Source organism: Pogona vitticeps, chromosome 2 (genome assembly GCF_051106095.1).
Source record: "Pogona vitticeps strain Pit_001003342236 chromosome 2, PviZW2.1, whole genome shotgun sequence".
NCBI classification, from domain to species: Eukaryota; Metazoa; Chordata; class Lepidosauria; order Squamata; family Agamidae; genus Pogona; species Pogona vitticeps.
The window spans coordinates 174,389,026-174,408,645 of NC_135784.1; the positions used below are offsets into that span (position 1 = coordinate 174,389,026).

General features: G+C 42.7%; 2 protein-coding genes across 9 annotated transcripts; one reads left to right on the plus strand and one right to left on the minus strand.

The window, feature by feature from the left end:
• Positions 1-1,937: 1,937 nt before the first annotated feature.
• On the plus strand, positions 1,938-7,889 carry LOC110071762 (olfactory receptor 5AR1-like). The gene has a single exon (XM_078386442.1). The coding sequence runs from the start codon at positions 4,715-4,717 to the stop codon at positions 5,711-5,713; it is 999 nt and encodes a 332-aa protein (XP_078242568.1). The 5' UTR covers positions 1,938-4,714; the 3' UTR covers positions 5,714-7,889.
• Positions 7,207-19,090, minus strand: HTATIP2 (HIV-1 Tat interactive protein 2). 8 transcript variants are annotated; one of them, XM_020779383.3, is made up of 7 exons: positions 18,861-19,090; positions 16,130-16,211; positions 15,378-15,661; positions 13,566-13,673; positions 12,838-12,975; positions 10,715-10,776; positions 7,207-9,519 (listed from the first exon to the last, which is right to left on the minus strand). In XM_020779383.3, exons 2-7 carry the CDS (start codon positions 16,209-16,211, stop codon positions 9,303-9,305), a joined length of 891 nt encoding a protein of 296 aa, XP_020635042.3. In that variant the 5' UTR covers positions 18,861-19,090; the 3' UTR covers positions 7,207-9,302. The 8 variants fall into 8 exon arrangements, with proteins under 8 accessions (XP_020635042.3, XP_020635040.3, XP_078242569.1 ...); XM_020779381.3 differs by having other exon boundaries at positions 15,378-15,664; positions 18,861-19,088; XM_078386443.1 differs by having other exon boundaries at positions 15,378-15,616; positions 18,861-19,083.
• Positions 19,091-19,620: the final 530 nt, after the last annotated feature.

The window sequence follows — 19,620 nt, forward strand, 5'->3', positions numbered from 1 at the left end:
TTTAAAAGAGGACTGGGGAATAAGAGTCAGTCATAGTCTAAGTGAAGCAATATAAACCTTTTTTAAAAATTACTGGGCCAAGCAGTCATCTTCTGGAGACATTAGGCCTCTAAGATGCTCACAGTGTTACAAAACCCATGCAAACAGATTTTCTGAAAAATAAGGAGGAAAGTGAAGCTTTACCAAAACCCTGTAAGTACAAAACAGCTATAGGGAAGCTTTTCTACCTCACAACCATTAACCTGGCCAGACATATCTATTGCTATAGGAATACTAAGCAGAAAAGTAAGTTTAATGTGTATCTTTACATATCTAGGTGACTTACTTGTAGCTACTCAAAGGGAACAGTTCCCAAGAGTAGTTCACCCCCTTTATATTTTATCTTTGCGCCCCTCCTCATGCTCAGAATCCATATTAACAAACTCAAGGCTCTGATGGCAGGAAGTTCCATTGAACAGTTTCGTTTGTGTGTTTTGGGAAAATATCTATAAAAGTGGAACCACAGAGGTAGTTTCCCAAAACTTTCCAAAGAACCCTACCCTGAGAGATCCATGTAACCTAAAAGTTTTGGCCCAAAAAATCCTCCTGTGCCTTATAGGGGTTTTGAGAGGAAGTCTTTTTAAATATTTTGTGTGAGACACTATTACTTTTGGGAATATTTTGTCTGATTAGCCTGGTCCTGTTTTTACACTGTTCGGTCTCTTTCATGGAATGTCTTTAATCGTTGCAAGCCACCCTGAGCAAAGCATACTTCTCAGGTGAGTATAAATTCTAAACAAATAACCCAACAAGAAAGAAAAGAGCAACAGGAGGAAGGTGGAACAGGAATTCCTACTTCATGTTGTGAGGCTGTTGGTGAGAGCAAGGCCCATCTCACGGGAGTGCCGTCTCTCCCACTCTCTGCCGACAAGGAGGTACAAACACCACCTATTACCCCTCCCAGGAAAATTAGACCACCCAAGCAAAGCCTGGGGGATGTGGAGGAGGAATTGTGAGGAATGTTTGTTGGAGAAGGCAGGCATATTTTGGCGGGAAAAGAATTACAGCCCCAGGTAGAAGTAGAGGCGGGAAGGACAGCTTGCCTCATGGTTCGGAGTGGATATGGCTAGAGGACCCGTGGACTGGGAAGGTGGAGTTGAGGGTCCCAAGGGAAGAGGCAGATACCCAGAGAAGAAGTGAGCTTACACCTAAACCCTCTTATTGGGTTGAGCGTGAGACAAAGGAGTGAAGTTGAGGGAGGAAAAAGAGAAGGTTGAGAGGGAAAGGAGAGAGAGATTGAAATGGCTGATGATGCAGCAGCAGCAGGGAGGTACATCAGGAGACTTTGGCCGGAGAATGCCTTCTCCCGAGACCCGATCTGGACAGATGGCTGGGACGAAGATACAGTACCCTTATTGGAAGGGGAGGATGGACAATTATTAAACACAGACTGCACACTGGACTGGCCAGGCCCCTGGAATACCCAGGAGACTAATCCGTTCAAAGTTGAAGACTGGAAGCCCCCCTCCTAACCCGTTGTTAGAGGGAGACAATGGTTGGAATACGTTTGTAGATAATAGGCTGTTTGTTAAATAATCCAATAAATGTGACTCCTATTTCCAAACCAAGGAAGTCTGTCAATTTGTTCGAAGAAAAAGTGGAGCCAGGACTCGAACCCTCACACATGTGCTGTTCACCTTTGGGCAAACAAGAACAGTCTTGGTCAACAAACACATTTTGAACCAGCTTCTACTACCTTTTGTTCAAAAGAGCTTGCACAGAGTACACCAGTACTTGTACTTCCTGCTCAGAGGATTAAGAAATGTTGCCACTCCATGATTACCTTAAATGGGGCTGCTGACGGACCAGGAAAAATTCACTTGGTCTGGGGTTGGACCTCTTGACCCTACGTATGCTATCCTTTAACCAACCATACACAGCACATGTCTCTTTTCCAAGAACACTTGGCAATTGCTTGCCTCCCAGTTCTCATTTCTAAGTCCTTGGGCCGCTCAGAATTATTACTACCTCTTCCATTTATGATCAGAGCTTTCTGTGCACCTCTGAGCTTTCTGTGTCTGTCTGTGTGTACATGTGTCTCCCCTCCCCAGGGCATTTGTGTACTATCCCCATCCCTTGCTCTTTCCACTTTAAATCAAGATCACACAAAAGCAGGAGGGTGCACCTTGATTAAGAATGCTCTTTGCAAAGGTGCATGCTGGAGGTTTGTGTACTTCACAGAGGAGGAATGGATTTGTAGCATGAGATAGTCAGACCTGCTTTCGCTATACAGCACCTGCTCATTAGTTGACTTGTCACTTCTGAGAGTGAAGAGAAGGTAAGGTTTCTGAGTAAAGTAGTGTTTTGAAGGACCAAATGAATGGAGATAGTGGATTCTAAGCAGGGAAGCATACTTTTGGCAATTGTTGTGTTATTTTTTTTGTGTGTATGATGCTAAGCTTCTCTCTAGTGCCCTGTTTTGAGAAGATGCAAATAGAATATGGTTAATACAACACACAGTGAATTGGAAATGTACATATCCTATGCAAAGCAAGATTTACATTAAAAGTCCAGATGTGGGAACGACAAACACTAATATAAGCATCACTTCTGAGAGCAATTTATAAGCACTACCTTAGGTACTGGCTGCAATTCTAAGCATTCTTAATTGGGAGTACATCTCAGTGCATTGCCTTCTCAAGCATCATGCTGTTAGTCTTTGAAATATTCATTATGTACCATCAAGTTGCTTTTGATGTATAGTGACCCTATGAATTAATCACTTTCAAAAAGTCTACTCATTAATGACCCTGCTCAGGGTCTTAAAAGTATGACTTGCTTTAAAGAGACAATCCATCTTATCTTCATTCTTCATCTTTTCCTACTACCTTCCGCTTTTTCTAGTATTATTGTCTCTTCAACTCAGTCTTGTATTCTCATATGTCCAAAGTACGACACCAGTTTACTCATGTTAATGTATAGAAATAATTCAAGATTGATTTTATCTAGAAGCCATTTTTCCCTGTTATCTTTCTCTTCTGGAATTTCTATGTGGCTTGTAGGGAGTGTCTAAAATGTGGCAGTACTGTGCTCAAGTGCTATCTCTGTGATTGTGAGCTTTTAGACAGAAGTTATTCTGTTACAGACTCTGACTGAGGTGTTAATAAGCATCAAATGTATTATGAAAAATGCACATAGCTAGATTGAAGGGTGGGGCAACCTAATCAATCCAATGGTTTGAAATGTGGGCAGTACAAGTTTATTGTTTTTTAAAAGTCAGGTAACTACTTGTTGATTGTGTGCCTTCTAATCAGTGGCTTCATGAGTTTTGTTTTGCAGCTTGCATGTGAATAACGCAACAAATTTTTGAGGATTCTTCCATACTGTGGCATCATGGAGAGGTGAGCTAAAATCTGCATGATGTGGTCTGTTCTGGCATTTACCAGGGCTTATAGCTAGAGCGATAACACTTGGTGAAAATGGTACCATGTTAAAATCTGGCAAATATTTTAAGATTTAACCCTTACAACCAGCCTTTTGTTGTGAATTGCACACCAAGTGAAGACCTGATCATATATGTTTCAACCTAATGTAACATCAAATATGTTGAGGTTAATGCAGCTAGCCCCAATTTTCAATTTATTTATACATGCTTTGGTCACCGATACTAGTATTTCTTTGATAAATAGCTGGAGAGCTCTAAATATAACCATGGTAATGCATGGGGAGAATTGGATAAATGTATTGAACAGCTCGGACTTAGTAATCATGGAGCAGCCATAATTTTGATGGGAGACTTAAATGTTTATATTGGACCAAATGAGGAGTGTCCCATGAGGAATCTCAACATGCACAATTTACAGTCTTGGTCTTCACCTTTAAAGGCACGTAAGGAATCAAAGGAAAAAGTAATAAATGACTTTGGTAAAACTTTTTATAGCATCATTATGAAATACTGTATAATTTTTACATACTTAATGGCATGGGTAGATTATAATTGTCTACACATTACTATGAGAAAGGGAGTTGCCCTCTCACTGTTCGATACAGAGGCCAACCAGTCTTCCCATGGAGGACAATACTGTTTCTCCATAGGATGATTATAACATTGCTACAGTGTATGTAATGGGAGAGGGAATTGAGTATGGGATATGAATATAAAATTTGGTCCATTCAGTTTTGAGATTGACCCAAGTCACCTTAATTATCTTATCCTCCAATTATTATTTTTTTCTCTCCAAGAAAATACAGTCCTCTGTTGATGGGGTGAGGTGGGAGAATGGAAATTCCCTATACCTAATACAGGCCAAAATCCGTGACCATTCCTCATAGGCACACCTGCATATGTGAGAGATTTACACAGAACATTCATGATGGAAGTTTATATGGAAGTAGACCTGTTAGGAATAATAGCTGATGTTCTGTGTTACACATATTGCTGAAGGCCAGCCATAAAGATGTTTTTGCTGAGCCATATGCTAATGTTTTTTGCTTGTAGTTCATTCATAGAGTAGGGGTAGAAGATGAGGTTTTTGGTTTATTTTTTTGTTTGCTTGGCTTATGTGCCTGGGTAAACTCCTTTATCAGTTGACAGTTCCATGTATGCCTGTATTTAAATACATACTAATACACAAGTGAACATTGTTGCTACTTTCTCCTCTCCTCTCTTCTCCTGGAAAAGCATTGGGGTTTCTCCGTATTTTTTGCTTTCCTGGCACATAATTCTGAACATGTAATGCACCATTTTCCTACTTTAATCCACAGATCCCTTTCGTTCCCCCTGGACTCCATAGAGAACGTTACCAGCGTGAGAGTGTTCATTCTGCTAGGCTTTACAAAAGAGCCTAAACTGGGCTCCCTCTTCTCAGCCATCTTCTTTCTCCTGTATGTGTTCACAGTCTTAGGCAATGGTTGGATGGTCACTTTGATCAGAGCTGAACAGCGTCTGCACACTCCTATGTATTTTTTCCTCAGTAACCTGTCCCTCTTGGATCTTTGTTACACTTCAGTGATTGCACCCAAGGCGCTGGAGGTTCAGCTAAAATCAGGCAGGGCTTCCATTTCCCTGCCAGCATGCGCCACTCAAATGTTCTGTTTCACCACACTGGTAACTGCTGAGTGCTTCCTCCTGGCGGCCATGGCATACGATCGCTTCCTGGCTATTTGCCACCCACTGACCTATGTTTTGTCTATGACCCGAGGCCGCTGCACCTGCCTTGTGCTGGGGGCTTACTGCTGTGGCCTGGTGGGCTCTATCATCCAGACAACTGGTGCTTTCCGACTATCCTATTGCGGGCCCAATCAGATCAACCACTTCTTTTGTGACATCCCTGCCGTCTTGACACTCTCATGCTCAGACACCTGGCTTTCTGAAACCATCCTGTTTGCTTCCACCAGTGTCATTGCTGTGGTGACCACAGTAATCATCTTCCTCTCCTATACACGGGTTCTATGGAATGTCCTCAGGGGCCATGCCAGCCAAGGGCGGCGGAAGGCTCTTTCCACTTGCACCTCCCACCTAACTACACTTAGCCTCTTTTATGGCACTGCCATCTTCATGTATGCCCAGCCGAGGACCAAGGATGGGTCGCAGGATCAAGACAAGCTCATCTCTATGTTTTACACTCTTGTGATTCCTATGCTTAACCCATTGATCTATAGCTTGAGAAACAAAGATGTGAAGGAAGCCATGAAACATCTGATGAGCAGGAAAATAGGCCTGTTTGAGAGATGACTTCTGAATATCTCAATTATTTACATGTACATTTAATTCCTCTTTCAGTGACAGGTGGGCTATATGGCTGTCCTCCTCTCCAATAGTTTAAGATCCAGAAGACAGACATGTGGGGAGATCACAGATCTGTTTTATTGGGATAATTAATCCAAATCTTTATTAGACCTATTATCAAGGTTGGGGAATTTTTTTGCCTGCCAGCTATTTTGGCTCACAACTGTCATCAGCCTCATACAGCATAGCCAATGATAATGCATTATGGAATTGGGCAAAGGTTCTCCGCAATTTCTGTTTATATCTAGGCAAAATGAAATGTGTGGGAAGGATAGTTACAACTATATCAGGCCTGCTGAATCAATAGAACTTACAGAAGAGCTGCCTTCTTGATTCAATGGGCCTACTCTAGTTTGACTTACTACAGTAAATAACAGGATTTCATCCACTGACTGCACAAACAGCAGATGACTGATAAAACATCCTGCAACAGGGAATTCAGCATAAATGAAATAATTATCAGAGAAAAATAAAGTCACACAGGCAAAGGTAGCGTACATTTTATGATCAGCTGTGAAAACAGGAAGATCCTCTACCTACTGCAATTTGTGGGTATTTGAGATGTTGCTGGAGCACAGCTCCCACCATTACTCACTATTGGCTATGCTGGCTAACACTACTGGAAACTGTTCCAGAAACACCTGGAGGGCTACATATTGCTCACCCATCCTATATTTTTTTAAAAAAATGTTTACAAATTTGCCTTGAAAGTTTACAAGGGAACCATACAGACTGCTGAAAAGCAGAAAAGGGTGGTGTGAAAAAGCTAAACACTTGACAAAATTTTAATTACTGTATTGGCATGATCAGGTGAGCCCCCCCTCCCTCCCGGTAGGCACTCTGTTATACAACTGATGTGTTTGTGCTTATGAAATGGGGATACAACTGGTTACATGCGGACTGGAGGGGAAAACCCAAAGTGCAATTTGCTTGATAGGCTTGATTTTTCATCAGTTAGATTTTGGCTGTACTAATCAATGCCTTGTGAAGTACTGCTGAATACTGTATGTCAGAGGTAAGCGCCACATAATTCAGTGGGGTTAGACTCAGTGGGGCATGGAATTGCAACACAGCTTTTAGCTGAAGATCATTTTCATTCTAGCTCAGTGATTAATTATAAAAAAATAGCAGCTCTCCTGGGTTTTGAATTATACATTCATACATTGATATATAGCAGAAAATGTAAGTTGTTTAGAACTACTGTATGTAATAAAATCCATCACTCTTAAAAAGACTGAGCTCTATTACAGAAACATAGCAGAATAAAAGCCTCAAAAATTAGAAGCTCTTCCTTCTTGCTGTATTAATTAACCTGATCAATCAACTACTGCATTTACTATATTTCTGCTTTTAAACGCTAACTTGCATTTTAGATTTCTAACTGGTATTCTGAGTTGGCAGGAAAAGAGAAACAACATTTAACAAATATGGCAGTAAAATTGTATTGAAGCATTTTAATGTGCAATCAATTTATTATAAGCAACATCCCTTTTCATATCATTTTAATTATATCTATAAAGAGGAATGACATACATTTAAGCTTTTGAAACAGTACATATAACAGTAAGGCTTTCTTTCATTATTTCAGAAAAAAAAATGTCCCTGATTCAACAATTAAATCAAAAGGCCATGAAACATAGAGTAATCCACAATATCTGTTAGCTGTTAAACGCTACATTTCAGGGAGATTTGGCGTTTCTTTGCCTGCTGGCTTTGGTATTTGATGGTTTATCAAATTCTGGCTTGTTGAGTCCACACTTGTGCTTGTAAACAGTGGTTTGTTAGCCAGACACTAAAAACTATACAAAAACCATATCAACTATTAAAATGATATAAACTTTGACCTGTTTGTCTGCATACCAGAAACAGTAACTGACAAAGCAAAAGGGAAAGAAATAGATTAGAAATGGACAATATAAAGTGTGATTTGGTTGGCTGCAGGCTAGTTCGTGGCTAGTGCAATAAATCACACCCCACTGTCAGCATTAAATTATTCCTTTGGTGATTTCAGCATATATGACACTTCATAATATGATGTATGAATTCAGTGCACTTATAACCATCTTAAATGAGTAGGGATTTCTCCTCAGTGGTAATTTGCCACAAGTGATGTCATTCCCATTATGGACACACCACTGCACAACAGGATTTCAGTCACTGAATTTTCAAATAATATTCCATCTTACACTACTAATTACTCATACAGCCATTCACAAGATTTCATTTTCTATTCTTTATAAAATTCCATTGCAAATATTAAGCTTGAGCACCTCATATGGATTATGTTTGCAGCCCGTGGGATTCTCAGATCTAGAAGACTGCAAATTCCCTGGGGAGTACACTGCAAACACCATTCTTTCCCTATGCGGGTGTAAACCTTTATATGTGAAGACCCCTGTGAGGGTGTAAACTTTGATATGTGTTTCCCCAATGGTGCACTAGTTATGAACTATTTGTGAGATCACCTCAAGCATCACCGGCTCCATGCAGGTTTCCTCCTCACATATTACAAAACAGAGGCAAGAGACAGTACAGGTATATTAGGTAGCTTTATATCCCTCACTGCATCCCCACCATCTGTGCAGAGCAGCAGGGAGGATGGCACATCCTAATATCTCCAACTTCACATGGACAGAAAGCCTGCAGAGGATTGCTGTAAAGCAGGGTTTTAAAAATGCCTTATATAAAGGCCATAGTTTTAGAGCACAGTCCGTGGAGAGGGGGAGGGGACCGCTAATATTGTCGGTCTCATGTTCTAATCAGCTCCTCACCTCAAACTTATATACAGGAGGACCCCCGTATCCATGGGGGATTGGTTCCAACCTCCCCCAACATGCTGAAAAACCCTCTACATAGCATGGTCTTTCTGGCTAGTACTGGTAATTACAGTACATTGTGGAAATATGTACAGTCGTGCCTTGCTTTACGATTGCCCCGTATAACAACAAATCCACTTAATTATGCCTTTTTTGCAATCGCAAAACGATGCTTCCTACGGGCAAAATCCGCTGTGCAATGATTGGTTCCCTGCTTCAGGAACCGATTTTTCGCATTACGACAATCAGCAAACAGCTGATCGTCGGGTTCCAAAATGACCACCAGCTGAAGAAAGTGCCCCCCGCTGTTTTCTAGGATGTATCCATCACTAGACAGGCACCGAAAATGGCCGCCGTATGGAGGATCTTCACTGGACTGTGAGTTTTTAGCCCATTGGAACGCAATAACCTGGTTTTAATGTGTTTCAATGGGTTTTTTATTTTCACTTTATGTTTTCGCTCTAGAGCGATTTCGCTGGAATGAATTAACATCGTCAAGCGAGGCACCACTGTATTTCTAAGCTTTTTCTTTTAGTATTTTCAGACCACTGATAAATGGAATTGTAGATGCCAATCCCACGGATTTGGGGGTCCTATTGTATAACAACGAAGGAAAATCTATACGGCTTGAGAGATGCCTTCTTGGGGAAGGGGAAAAGAGGGGAGATCAGGCATGGCAATTTACGAAGCACCCTCCATCAATACGCCATCCACACCAACTATTTTATCCCCCCAAGGGCATGAATGGCTGCATTTTCCAGCACCTCCACCTTCTGCCCATCTTTTGCTGGCATCACCACATTGTTCACCATGGCCCGGGCCACTGTCACTGTGGGGACCGACATAGCAGTGGGGGAGACGAGCGCTACCACTCCTAAGATTTTCCTGGATATCCACTCAGCAGGCCGAAATTCTCGGCGATCACACAGAAGTACCCTGTGAGAGAAGACACGAGTGAGGAATGTCTTTCTTCTCTACTTGACACACACACACATTACAAAGGGGCAAGTACAGAACAAAGATGGGTGACAGGGCCTTTTAGATTCATAATACAGTGGTGCCCCGCATGACGACGATAATGCATTCCGTTAAAATCGCTGTACAGCGAAATCGTCGTCATGCGAAAATAAGAACCCCATTGGAATGCACTGAAAAACGGTTAATGCATTCCAATGGGAGAAATACCTGCTCGTGCAACGAAAATCCTCCATAGGGCGGCCATTTTGCAATTCCTGTCTTGCGGAAATAGGTCCGGAAAACAGCGGGGAACCATTCTGCAAACCGCCAATCAGCTGTTTTAAATGGTCATATTGTGAACAATCGGTTCACGAAGCAGGGACCTAATCGTCGTTAAACGGGAAAACCCCATAGGAAACATCGTTTTGCGATCGCAAAAAAGGCATTGTCAAGCGATTTCATCGTTTAACAGGGTAAGCGTCTAGTGGGGCACCACAGTACTATGACTCTAATACTGCCCTTTCAAAGAGTGAAAAAGTATCCATTTTAGCCACCTCCAGTTTCCTTATACAAAAAGTTTGTTAAATGTGCCAAAAAGTAGTTTACTGTATTGAACAGGCATTACATGTAATCTTGGAAACCAACCGGTGTGATTGTTATGCTTAAAAAATGGAATTATTTTCCATGAACCCTACCCACATCCATACTGTGTTGCCTGACTCTTATTGCTCAATGGCCAGGAAGAATCACTAGCAATGACTCATAGAATATGCTTAACCTTGGGTCCCCAGATGTCCTTGGATTAAAACTCCCAGATATCTTCAACACTAACTGTGCCAGTCAGGATTTCTGGGATTGTATTACATGAACATCTGGGGATCCAGAGTTGGGAAGCACTTCTCTAAAGGAATGACATGGAGGGACAGTGTTGTTCTGTATATTGGGGATTACATACCATCGGGAAAACTAGAAACCTTTAAAGAGTTTGATTCCTCCATAGAATCACTATGGGTGACACCAGGCCCTGTAACTCACTCAGTATTAGCTGAGCTAGCCAGGGTTTCTGGGAGTTGTTGTCCAAGAACTATGAGGACTCAAAGTTGAGAACGATTGCAATAGAACAATGACTGAGGGGCTAACTGTTCCCCTACCAGGCACACTTCTCCATACTTACGCTGGTCTAAATATGGAGTAACGGTCAAACCCAACTGCTTGGACTCTGGCCTCAGCTTCCCCCTGTGATGGTGAGGAAGGAGTAGAAAGCATCCATGAAGTACACAGACTCTCCCACTTCCACATGCATGTACCAAGAAGTCGAAAACCAAGAACATTTTTTTAAAAAAGAGGGATCTTCCAAAGACAAGTCTCTGGTGGCAGAGGAGATATCTTTTCATACATCTAATTTGATTCTACATTCACAAATCTTCATGGGTCACAGAGTGCAAAGGCATGATCAGTGATGGCCACAATTCTCTGAAGACTGCTCCCTCCCATGAAAATGAATGCAATTGCAGGCAATGAGAGACAGAGGGACAAGAGGACCTAATGAGCCCAAAGTCTCATCAGGGGTTAATTGTGATGGCTGCACAACTATGCACCAAAGGATAGCAGCACACTCCTTTGAGACCGGAGAGTGCAAGCAGTACTCCTAAACAGGAACTATTCCTCTTCATATTCATTCATAAATATCAATCCTCTTTCCACTCCCCCGCCCCAATTTGATGGTTACAGTGACAAAGTAGGGCTGGACTGGGCAGACTCAGTTTCAAAAACCAACTTAACCTGAAGCTTCCCCAAAGACCTTGGACCAGTCACCTACTCACTGTCTCTCCTAACTCCCAGGATGTCTGCATGGATAAAATAGGATAACTATGTGCATCACTTTAATCTTCTTCCAGCAAAGACAAGATAAGAATAAACAAATGGTAACTTACTGGCCAAAATGCTGTTAAATGAATTAAACCTATAGAAGGGTGATTACTGCTGGATTTGCAACCTGCACGTGATGCATTTGGGAGGTTTGGATGGGAGGCACCTTGGGCTTGTATGTCAATCACATAGGAGCAGCCAGCTGTTCCCTCTCCATCTCATATTCCTTTCCCTGCCTTTTTACTCCGTTCTGAGTCAAAGTCAGGGGTCTGAGTCAGTTATCAATGTTACTGTTATGTGTGTGTTAGAGTTTGACACTTAAGGGGTCAGCAGTTAAGAGTCAGTCTTTATGTCGCCAGTCAGTTAATCAAATAATGAAGTTAACCAGTTAAGATCTCAAAGTATGTAACAAATAAATATGTTTTGTTTGTTATTCTAAAATCTAGTGAAGATTTTTCAATACCAAAGTCTCTGACTGAATCTACTGAGGCTATATTGCCAGTTTAGGTTAAACTGACTAACAATAAGGAGTGGCATATTTGAGGGAGACTTGTAATTATAACAATCTGCTCTGTAGGTCCCTATCTGGATTTTCTCCGCTGTGTAGCTGGAGGCTTTAAGCCAGTAATTTCCTCACTCTGCCAATAATTACATCACTGGCATGGTAGATTTTCTGGGCAGTCATGGCATAGGAGGAGGAACTCAATTACTGAAAATTTTGCCCTGCTAGTGACATCATAACTCTTATGCATGCATAGTTTATGGAACAAATTTTTGGCCATCACATAGCATACATGATATACAGTGGTGCCTCGCATTGTGACGTTAATTCGTTCCGAAAAAATCGCTGTTGCACGAAAACGTTGCAGTACGAAAATAGAAACACATTAAAACCTGATTAATGCGTTCCTATGGGCGTAAAACTCGCCGTTCAGCGAAAATCCTCCATAGCGCCATCATTTTCACTTCCTCTAAAGCGAGGAATCCATCCCAGAAAACAGCGGGCGGCCATGTTTTTCCCGGCAGCCATTTTGAAACCACCAATCAGCTGTGCGAAAATGGGCGCTTTGCGATGATCGCAGGGAGCCAATCGTCGCAAAGCGAAAATCCCCCATAGGGAACATCGCAAAGTGATTGCGATCGCAGAAAGTCCATCGCTAAGCGATTTCATCACTAAACGGAGCGATCGCTAAGCGAGGCACCACTGTACAATATATTATGATTACAATGTTATAGAATAACATTAATAAGGATAGCGTTATTCCTTTGGCTAACAATCTGAAAGACAACAGACCTAGGAAGCTTCTGATACCATCCGCACATAAACTTTAAGGGTTGACTTTGGAAGGGTAGTACTTGGGAGTAACACAGACGCTGTTCCCGTCCACCGACTTGCATTGGCTGAATAATCTCATCTGCCAAACACACCTTAACCCGGAGATACAAGAAGCTGCTGGAGCTATCTGCTCCCTTGGTTGACTGTAGGACAAAATGGCGGCAGCCACCTGCTTTGGCTAGCTTTGCGGAATGCTCCACATAGTCCCGGTCAACACGTACAAATCCATCCTGGGAAAAAGAAGAACATGCCACATATTTATGTAGAAAATCTTATCTATCTAGTCCTAAGGGTGAGTCAGAACACACCTAAAATCCACACATCCCGCTCCAAAGTCTTATTCCTTATGGGAAGCATGCTGATTAAACTGAACTAAGAGACATCCACCAGAGGAGTGAAGGATCTGGACTGGTGAAACTTGGGTTCAGTCTTCAGGCAGCCATAAAAGTTATTATCTCTCAATCTAATTATCTCACAGTGCTGCGATGAATCCCAAATTGAGGGAACCTCCACATATCCTCAGTTCTTGAAGAAAGTGTAGTACGCACATGTAATACAGGAACTACAGCTTGTAACCACCCTCTCCCCCAGTCACTAAGCAGGCCAGGCCATCCCATTCCCACCATCGTGTTCTAGTCACTCCTATGAAAGTCTGGCAACTTTCTGACCTGGATGAAATCAAGAGACTTTACATAAAAAACATAAGAAGAGCCCTGCTGGATCAGGCCAAGGGCTCATCTAGTTCAGCTTTCTGTATCTCACAGTGTCCCCCCCCCCAATGCCCCTACTTCCCCATGAGGCCGGGTGGTCTCCTCCTCACCGCTCCAGCTTTGGCCCTGGTCGTTCCTAGGCAGCAGAATCCGACGTCATGGCCTTGGAAGGCAGCAGCAGATTCGTCCAGTTTCTCAAAGTCCACTATTTCCTGAGACTAGGAAGTCGGCCCCAAGAAAAAGCCCAAAGAGGAAAAAGAATTAAAAATCCAAGTGGAGAACAGAAATTGAAGCTGGATAGCTCAGTGGTTGAGATATCTGGCTGTGGAGCCAGAGGCTGCAAGTTCGATTTCCCCTTCCTGACAGGGTCTGGACTCAATGATCCGTAGGGCCCCCCTTTCCAGCTCTTCTAAGAATATTTAACCAGCAATTTCTCCATCCTCCATTAATTACCCTTCTAAATTGCCCATTTGGATCAAAGCAGAGGCGGTGGCAGGACTAAGAAGTGGAGCTGCAACCCCAATGACTCGTAGCATACTACAAGAGTTGCCAAAAAAAATGGAGGGGGAAAAAAGACAGTTTCCATCCTTAGTTGGAACATGGAAATTCCTCATCAGTCATAACTATCAAGTGACCAGAACTCTATTCCACAGCTCTTTGGCATTACTTTCAGCAATTCTATTCTTTTAACTTTGACTTTGTGCAGTCTTATTACCAAATTTTCACCCTAATACTACAACTTTCTGAGAGTAGTTGTGAAAGAGCAAAAAGAAACTTTTCATTTCAGCAGGTGTTTTGAATGATCACAGCTCTTTGAGCAGCCTTCTGGCCTTCTGCTGCTTTTTAAGTGGATGTACAGTTATGAAACGATTTGGATTATTAAGACAGATAGATGCTTACCATTTAAACACTGAAGTTAGAACCTGCTTGGAATATTTTTTTATGTACAAAGGTGGGGTATAAAATTATAGGAATAAATGACAATAAAATGTAAGAGCAGGACACATAATCAAAATTAGTGTAATATAAACCACACTACGGGTGCAATATACAGCAGGAAAAATGTGAATGGATCTGCTGTGAAGTTGTGCCTAGGAACTTGGGTTTCTCTGCATTAATTCATTTCAGCTACACACACAGGAATAAAAAAACGGGAGGAAATTGACACTCAACCCTCATTTGCAGCTTGTTAAGGTAGCTCGGCTCTGGCCAATCAAATGCGTAGGAGGCACAGGTACAGCAGAGCTAATCCTAACAAGCTGGAAACAACAGTGAATAAAAACTTCCTCCTCTCCCTCTCCCTTGATTCCTTTCTTCTTTCCCTCTCTTTGGTTATCTAGCTGTGCTAGCACTAGGACTGCAATCCTTTAAATGACGGGGGGAAAGGAATGGAATTGAAATTAAAAAGAAGGGAAGAAGGAAACAAGCAGACCCAGGTGTGGGGAGGAGAGGATTCAATTGGCAGACGGTTTCCCCAGCTGCTGCAGCTAGCTGGAATTGCTTAAAAATGGTTACAAACCACTCCACATCAGTTCAAGTGATCACATCGCCTGAACAAATGTGAATGCATTTGATTCCAAAGAAGCAAAAGACCCAGTGGTGAAGGAAAAGTTACAGATGGGTGAGGAAACTCCAAGCTGATTGGGATGAACTTGTATATCATGTACACAACAGAAAATAATGTGAATTTGATCGACTCAATCCTGGAGCATTTCCCACATTATTTGACAATCTAGTTATCACCCAAAACAGGAAGAATCTGAGTTCAGATCCCCAATCAGCTATAAAAGTCACTGGATGACTGGAAGTCAGCAACTTTTTTAGTCTAGCTTACAGAGTTCTTCTGGTGATCAAATTGTTTCACTGACTATAAACAGGACAAGGAATATGTTATTGTTTAATATTGACTGTTGCTTTCATACCACATTGGCGTAAAGTGGTTCTTTCAAATCCAGCGCCCGGCGGCCGATAAGTGTCACTCGAGAGAACAGCTTCTGTCGCAAGATCTCAGCCAGCAGTTCTTTCCCTGTTTCGCCTGAGGCACCCAAGATGAAACAGGTGGCATTTTTCCCCTGAAAGCTCTCTCGGGCAGTCTTCAGCTCTTCTGGTGTGGGGACAGCCATCCCGCTTGCTGGAGACAGGGATGGTGCAAAGAAGATATCTAGTTGACCAAGAAGAGCACCGTGTGAAAAGCCTGGTGTGACACCTGCTGTAACGGAACCCAAAAGATGACGTCATTCCTGCATGTCAATCAGAGGATAGAGCAGGCGGGGCGGAGTCAGAATGACAGACAGCTGGAAGAGACAGTTAGGGAGACAGTTGGAGTCAGATAGGGATACAGAGAAATAGGGACAAGAAGATGTGGAGAGAGTGCTAGGGTTTAGGAATAGATAAGAAGGGGTTAAGAAAGGAAATTGAAAGATTGAAACATATTGAACAGGCAGGAATGAATATATAAACATAATATGAGAAACACCAGTGATTGAATACGTGATTTAATATAATTGAACACCTGAAACAGTTATATTTGATTCTCCTTATAATTTTTGTTCATTAATAAAAGAATGTTTAATCAAAACCCCTGACTCATAAGTTATATGAGCAGCTCCTGTGTGTGTGAGACTTGTATTGGTATTAGGATAATACCTGGTGGCAGTGAAAAGAGCATATTTACCTTTGTAGAGCCCAGAGATATAAAGGGCGCAAAGGGGGATCACCACACCTGCTAAGATTTGGAAGGGGATGTTCCTCAGCATCTAAAAATAAATTAAACATCCATATTCATAACATCACCCCCAAGGTTTCAAAATCAGCTACTAGCCAGAGTAGCTGAGTAATGTACAGTCTGCTTAAAAACAGAAAATGCAACTATGATCCAACAGAACAGTGACTGATGTAACAGAGAACAAAACACTTTGGCATATACAAACAGAATCTGTAGGAAGTAAACATGCAAAGGGGAAACACTTCAGCTGTTCTTGTAACATCTGGGAAAATAAAAAGCAATACTGTAATGCGAGGCAAGTGTCTTGCATGAGTGTATTCCACAGACAGGATGTCCCACTGAGAAGGTGTTGTAGTTACCTCTCTTATCTTAATTGGTGGAATATCTGGGAAATGGCTTTGGATAATGACCTAAGTGCTTTCGTACAGGAGAGCAGCTGCAGCTGCCACTAACTTGATCTGAATCTGTTCAGAGTGTTAGAAGTTGAAACCAGCATTTTAAAAACCGTGTTTCCTCTTGCCATCCCTATTTGGGCTTAATGTGATGTATGTTTATTTTTGGGCATGTATTTTGGTTTATGCCGGTTGATTATTCATTGGGTAAACTGCTTAGAGTAGGCTCTGCATTAAGTCAAGCAGTTTATAAAGGTGTGGTGTGTTTGAGTGTACATGCACGCACACATAATACAACCGTACTGATAAGTTTCAGTTCACCCTCCTATGTATCCTGGCTTAGAACAAAGGAGTTTCTTGGGAATTCTACCTTACTGTGAATGAAGGGCCATGCTAGCTGACGCCAACCAGTCACTCCCATTGCCCTTCAGATGTTGTTGAATTGCAACTCCAATCTGCCACAGCCGTTTGTGAGGAATGTTGGGAACTATAGTTCAACAGGAACTTGAAGCACCACACTTCTGATGACAGGCGCGAGATGTAGGCAAGCCGTTCTGTTTCTCCCTCAACAAGCCAGCGAAATAAACTGAGAATGAAACAACAGGTGCCCTCTTTCAGAGTCTGCTAGAATTCTGGCTTATTGTGATATGAGAGTCCATCCACTGTGGGAACGCTGCACAACCTTCTGCTTGTTGAGGCCCAACTGTCATATCCTATACACTAGCAGGATATAGTATCTTGACGCAGAATGACAGTTGTTCAAATCAAAGCTGTGATTCTTTTCACCATTTCTTGAGAAAAAGTCCTATTGGACTCAGTAGAGTTTGCTTTAAGCATACACGGATAAGCATCTGCTGCTAAAATGCAACTCTGGAAAATTCTCCCTCCTGGATAGGAGACTTCCAGGAAATTCCAGGGATCTCTGAGGTTGGGCCAGCAAACAATCCTCCTTGAATCCTTGTCATTGCCACCAGAGCTGCTACTACAAATCCGGACGAACCAATAGTTCAACTTGGTATGAGGCAGGTTCATTTTAGTCATTATGTGCCACTAAAATGCTCCCAACTTCTGGTGAACTGCTGGAATACCAAAAGGCCTTAGGTATCATTAAAGGTCTTGCTCAGGTCTTGCAAACTGAAGGTCGTGGGTTCCTTTACTGAATCAATCTCACATTTAGCTTTTTCCTGCTGCCTTTCACTTTTCTTAGTGTCGCTGTCTTCAAGCAATTTGTCTTGTCTTCTCATGTACTATCCAAAGGACGGCAGTCTATGTTTAACAATGTTTGCTCCTAGTCAGAATTCAGGTTTAATTTGTTCTAGATCCCACTTATTTGTCTTTCTGATGGTTCACAGTATTTGCAACGCTCTCCACCACCACCACATTTAGAATGAATATTTTTTCCCCTGGTAGTTTTCAGAGCTGGTACAGATCAAATGAGCTAATGAAATTTTGATTCAATCTAAAATCTTGCTCAGGAAGAACGCTGTGTGCTGAAACATGTGGAGCATTTTAAAACCAGAATAAAGATTATTTATGTTTTTCTGCGTTCTGAGTCTCCCATTCTGATTTCTTAGTTCTGATTTCTTAAAGATCTTGCCCAGTTTCTTCACAGCAACCATTCCAAATCTCAGTCTTCTGATTTCTTGGCTGCAGCCTCTTTTGGGGAAAAAAATATATATAGGGGTAGGTTCCTATGGTCCTGGAATGCCCACTATTAGACTGTGCTGAGATCAATGGTTCTTACTTTCCGGGTAGAAAATAAAATCAAAATAATATAAAAGAAGTGGATATTCCTCATCTCACAGCATGTACTGAAGACTTCTAGAAGATCTAGGCACCACACGCGTTCCTTTGCCCTTTCTTGAGCTATTCCCCAACCCAAAAGTCACACTGCAGCCCTCTGATGGGTTTGCTCCACTCCTACCCCAAACGGAGCTGCGATATGATCGCACACACCCTTCCACCGCTCACACGGGACCCGAGTCCGCCCGGACTGAAAAGAATCACCTGCTCCCAGCGTACCTCCGAGGGGTGTCCCCACCTCACCCCACAGGCAGCTGCCCTGCCGGGTGGGGTGGTGGTGGGGAGAACGATGTTTCCCAGCAGCGACAACAACAACAATAACAACAGCAACAACGCAACACGCTTCCCTGACTTCACAGGGAGGAGGGACATTAAAGTGCGGGGACAGAGAAGGAGAAATCCCCAGTGGTCCCTCTAGGCTAGATAGCGAGGAGGGGGGACAAGCAAGAAAAGAGAAGGAGAGAGCCCACCAACCCGCCACTCACCGGCTGCGAAAAAAACGACGGGCGGACGAAGCAACCTCACCCGCCTCGGAGCGATGGCTCGCACATGCGCAGATATAAGGACTTTAGACTCCTAGTCGTCCACTTCCTGGAGAGCGAGGGAGGGGAGCTGGTTTGTCTCTTGTTGTTTTACGCCGCTAAACATCTGGTGACGTCATAAAAGAGCTGTTTAACGCAACCGAGCGCCTTTGTTTTGCCAGTGTAGAGGAGTATCTGAGTGGGAGGGATGGGGTTGTCGTGGGCTTCGCTTTGTATGCCCGGGTTTGGTGTGCTCTCATGTGGCTGGAACTACTGGATGCCCACCTACCCACCCACCTACCCACCTACCTACGAAGCATGCATCTTTTCTTAGACTTCTAAATGTACTCGTCAAACTTCATGCTGCTAAGGATTTTTTAGCAAGAAAAAGCTTACGCTGTACATCTTAATTGCTTGCTGTGGACTTACTTAAATTTTTATGTATATTTTTGGAATCGTCTAAAAGTTAGTATTTTTTTTGGTGTGGGGGGGGGAGGAAGGGGAGTGTCAGTAGATTGCTCCCCGTCTATCAGTTCCCCGTCTTCAGCTCCTGGTCTGCAACGAGCTGTCCAGTGTTTCAAGGGCTAATGTAGGGCTGCCAGCTTGAGGGTTATGGGGGTGGGGGGGACAACAACACACAACCCGCAAGTTGGCAACCCTACATGAGCCCTTGAAACGGGGGAAGGAGAGGCATTCCCGGCCTGTCTCATGAGACAGTGTGAGA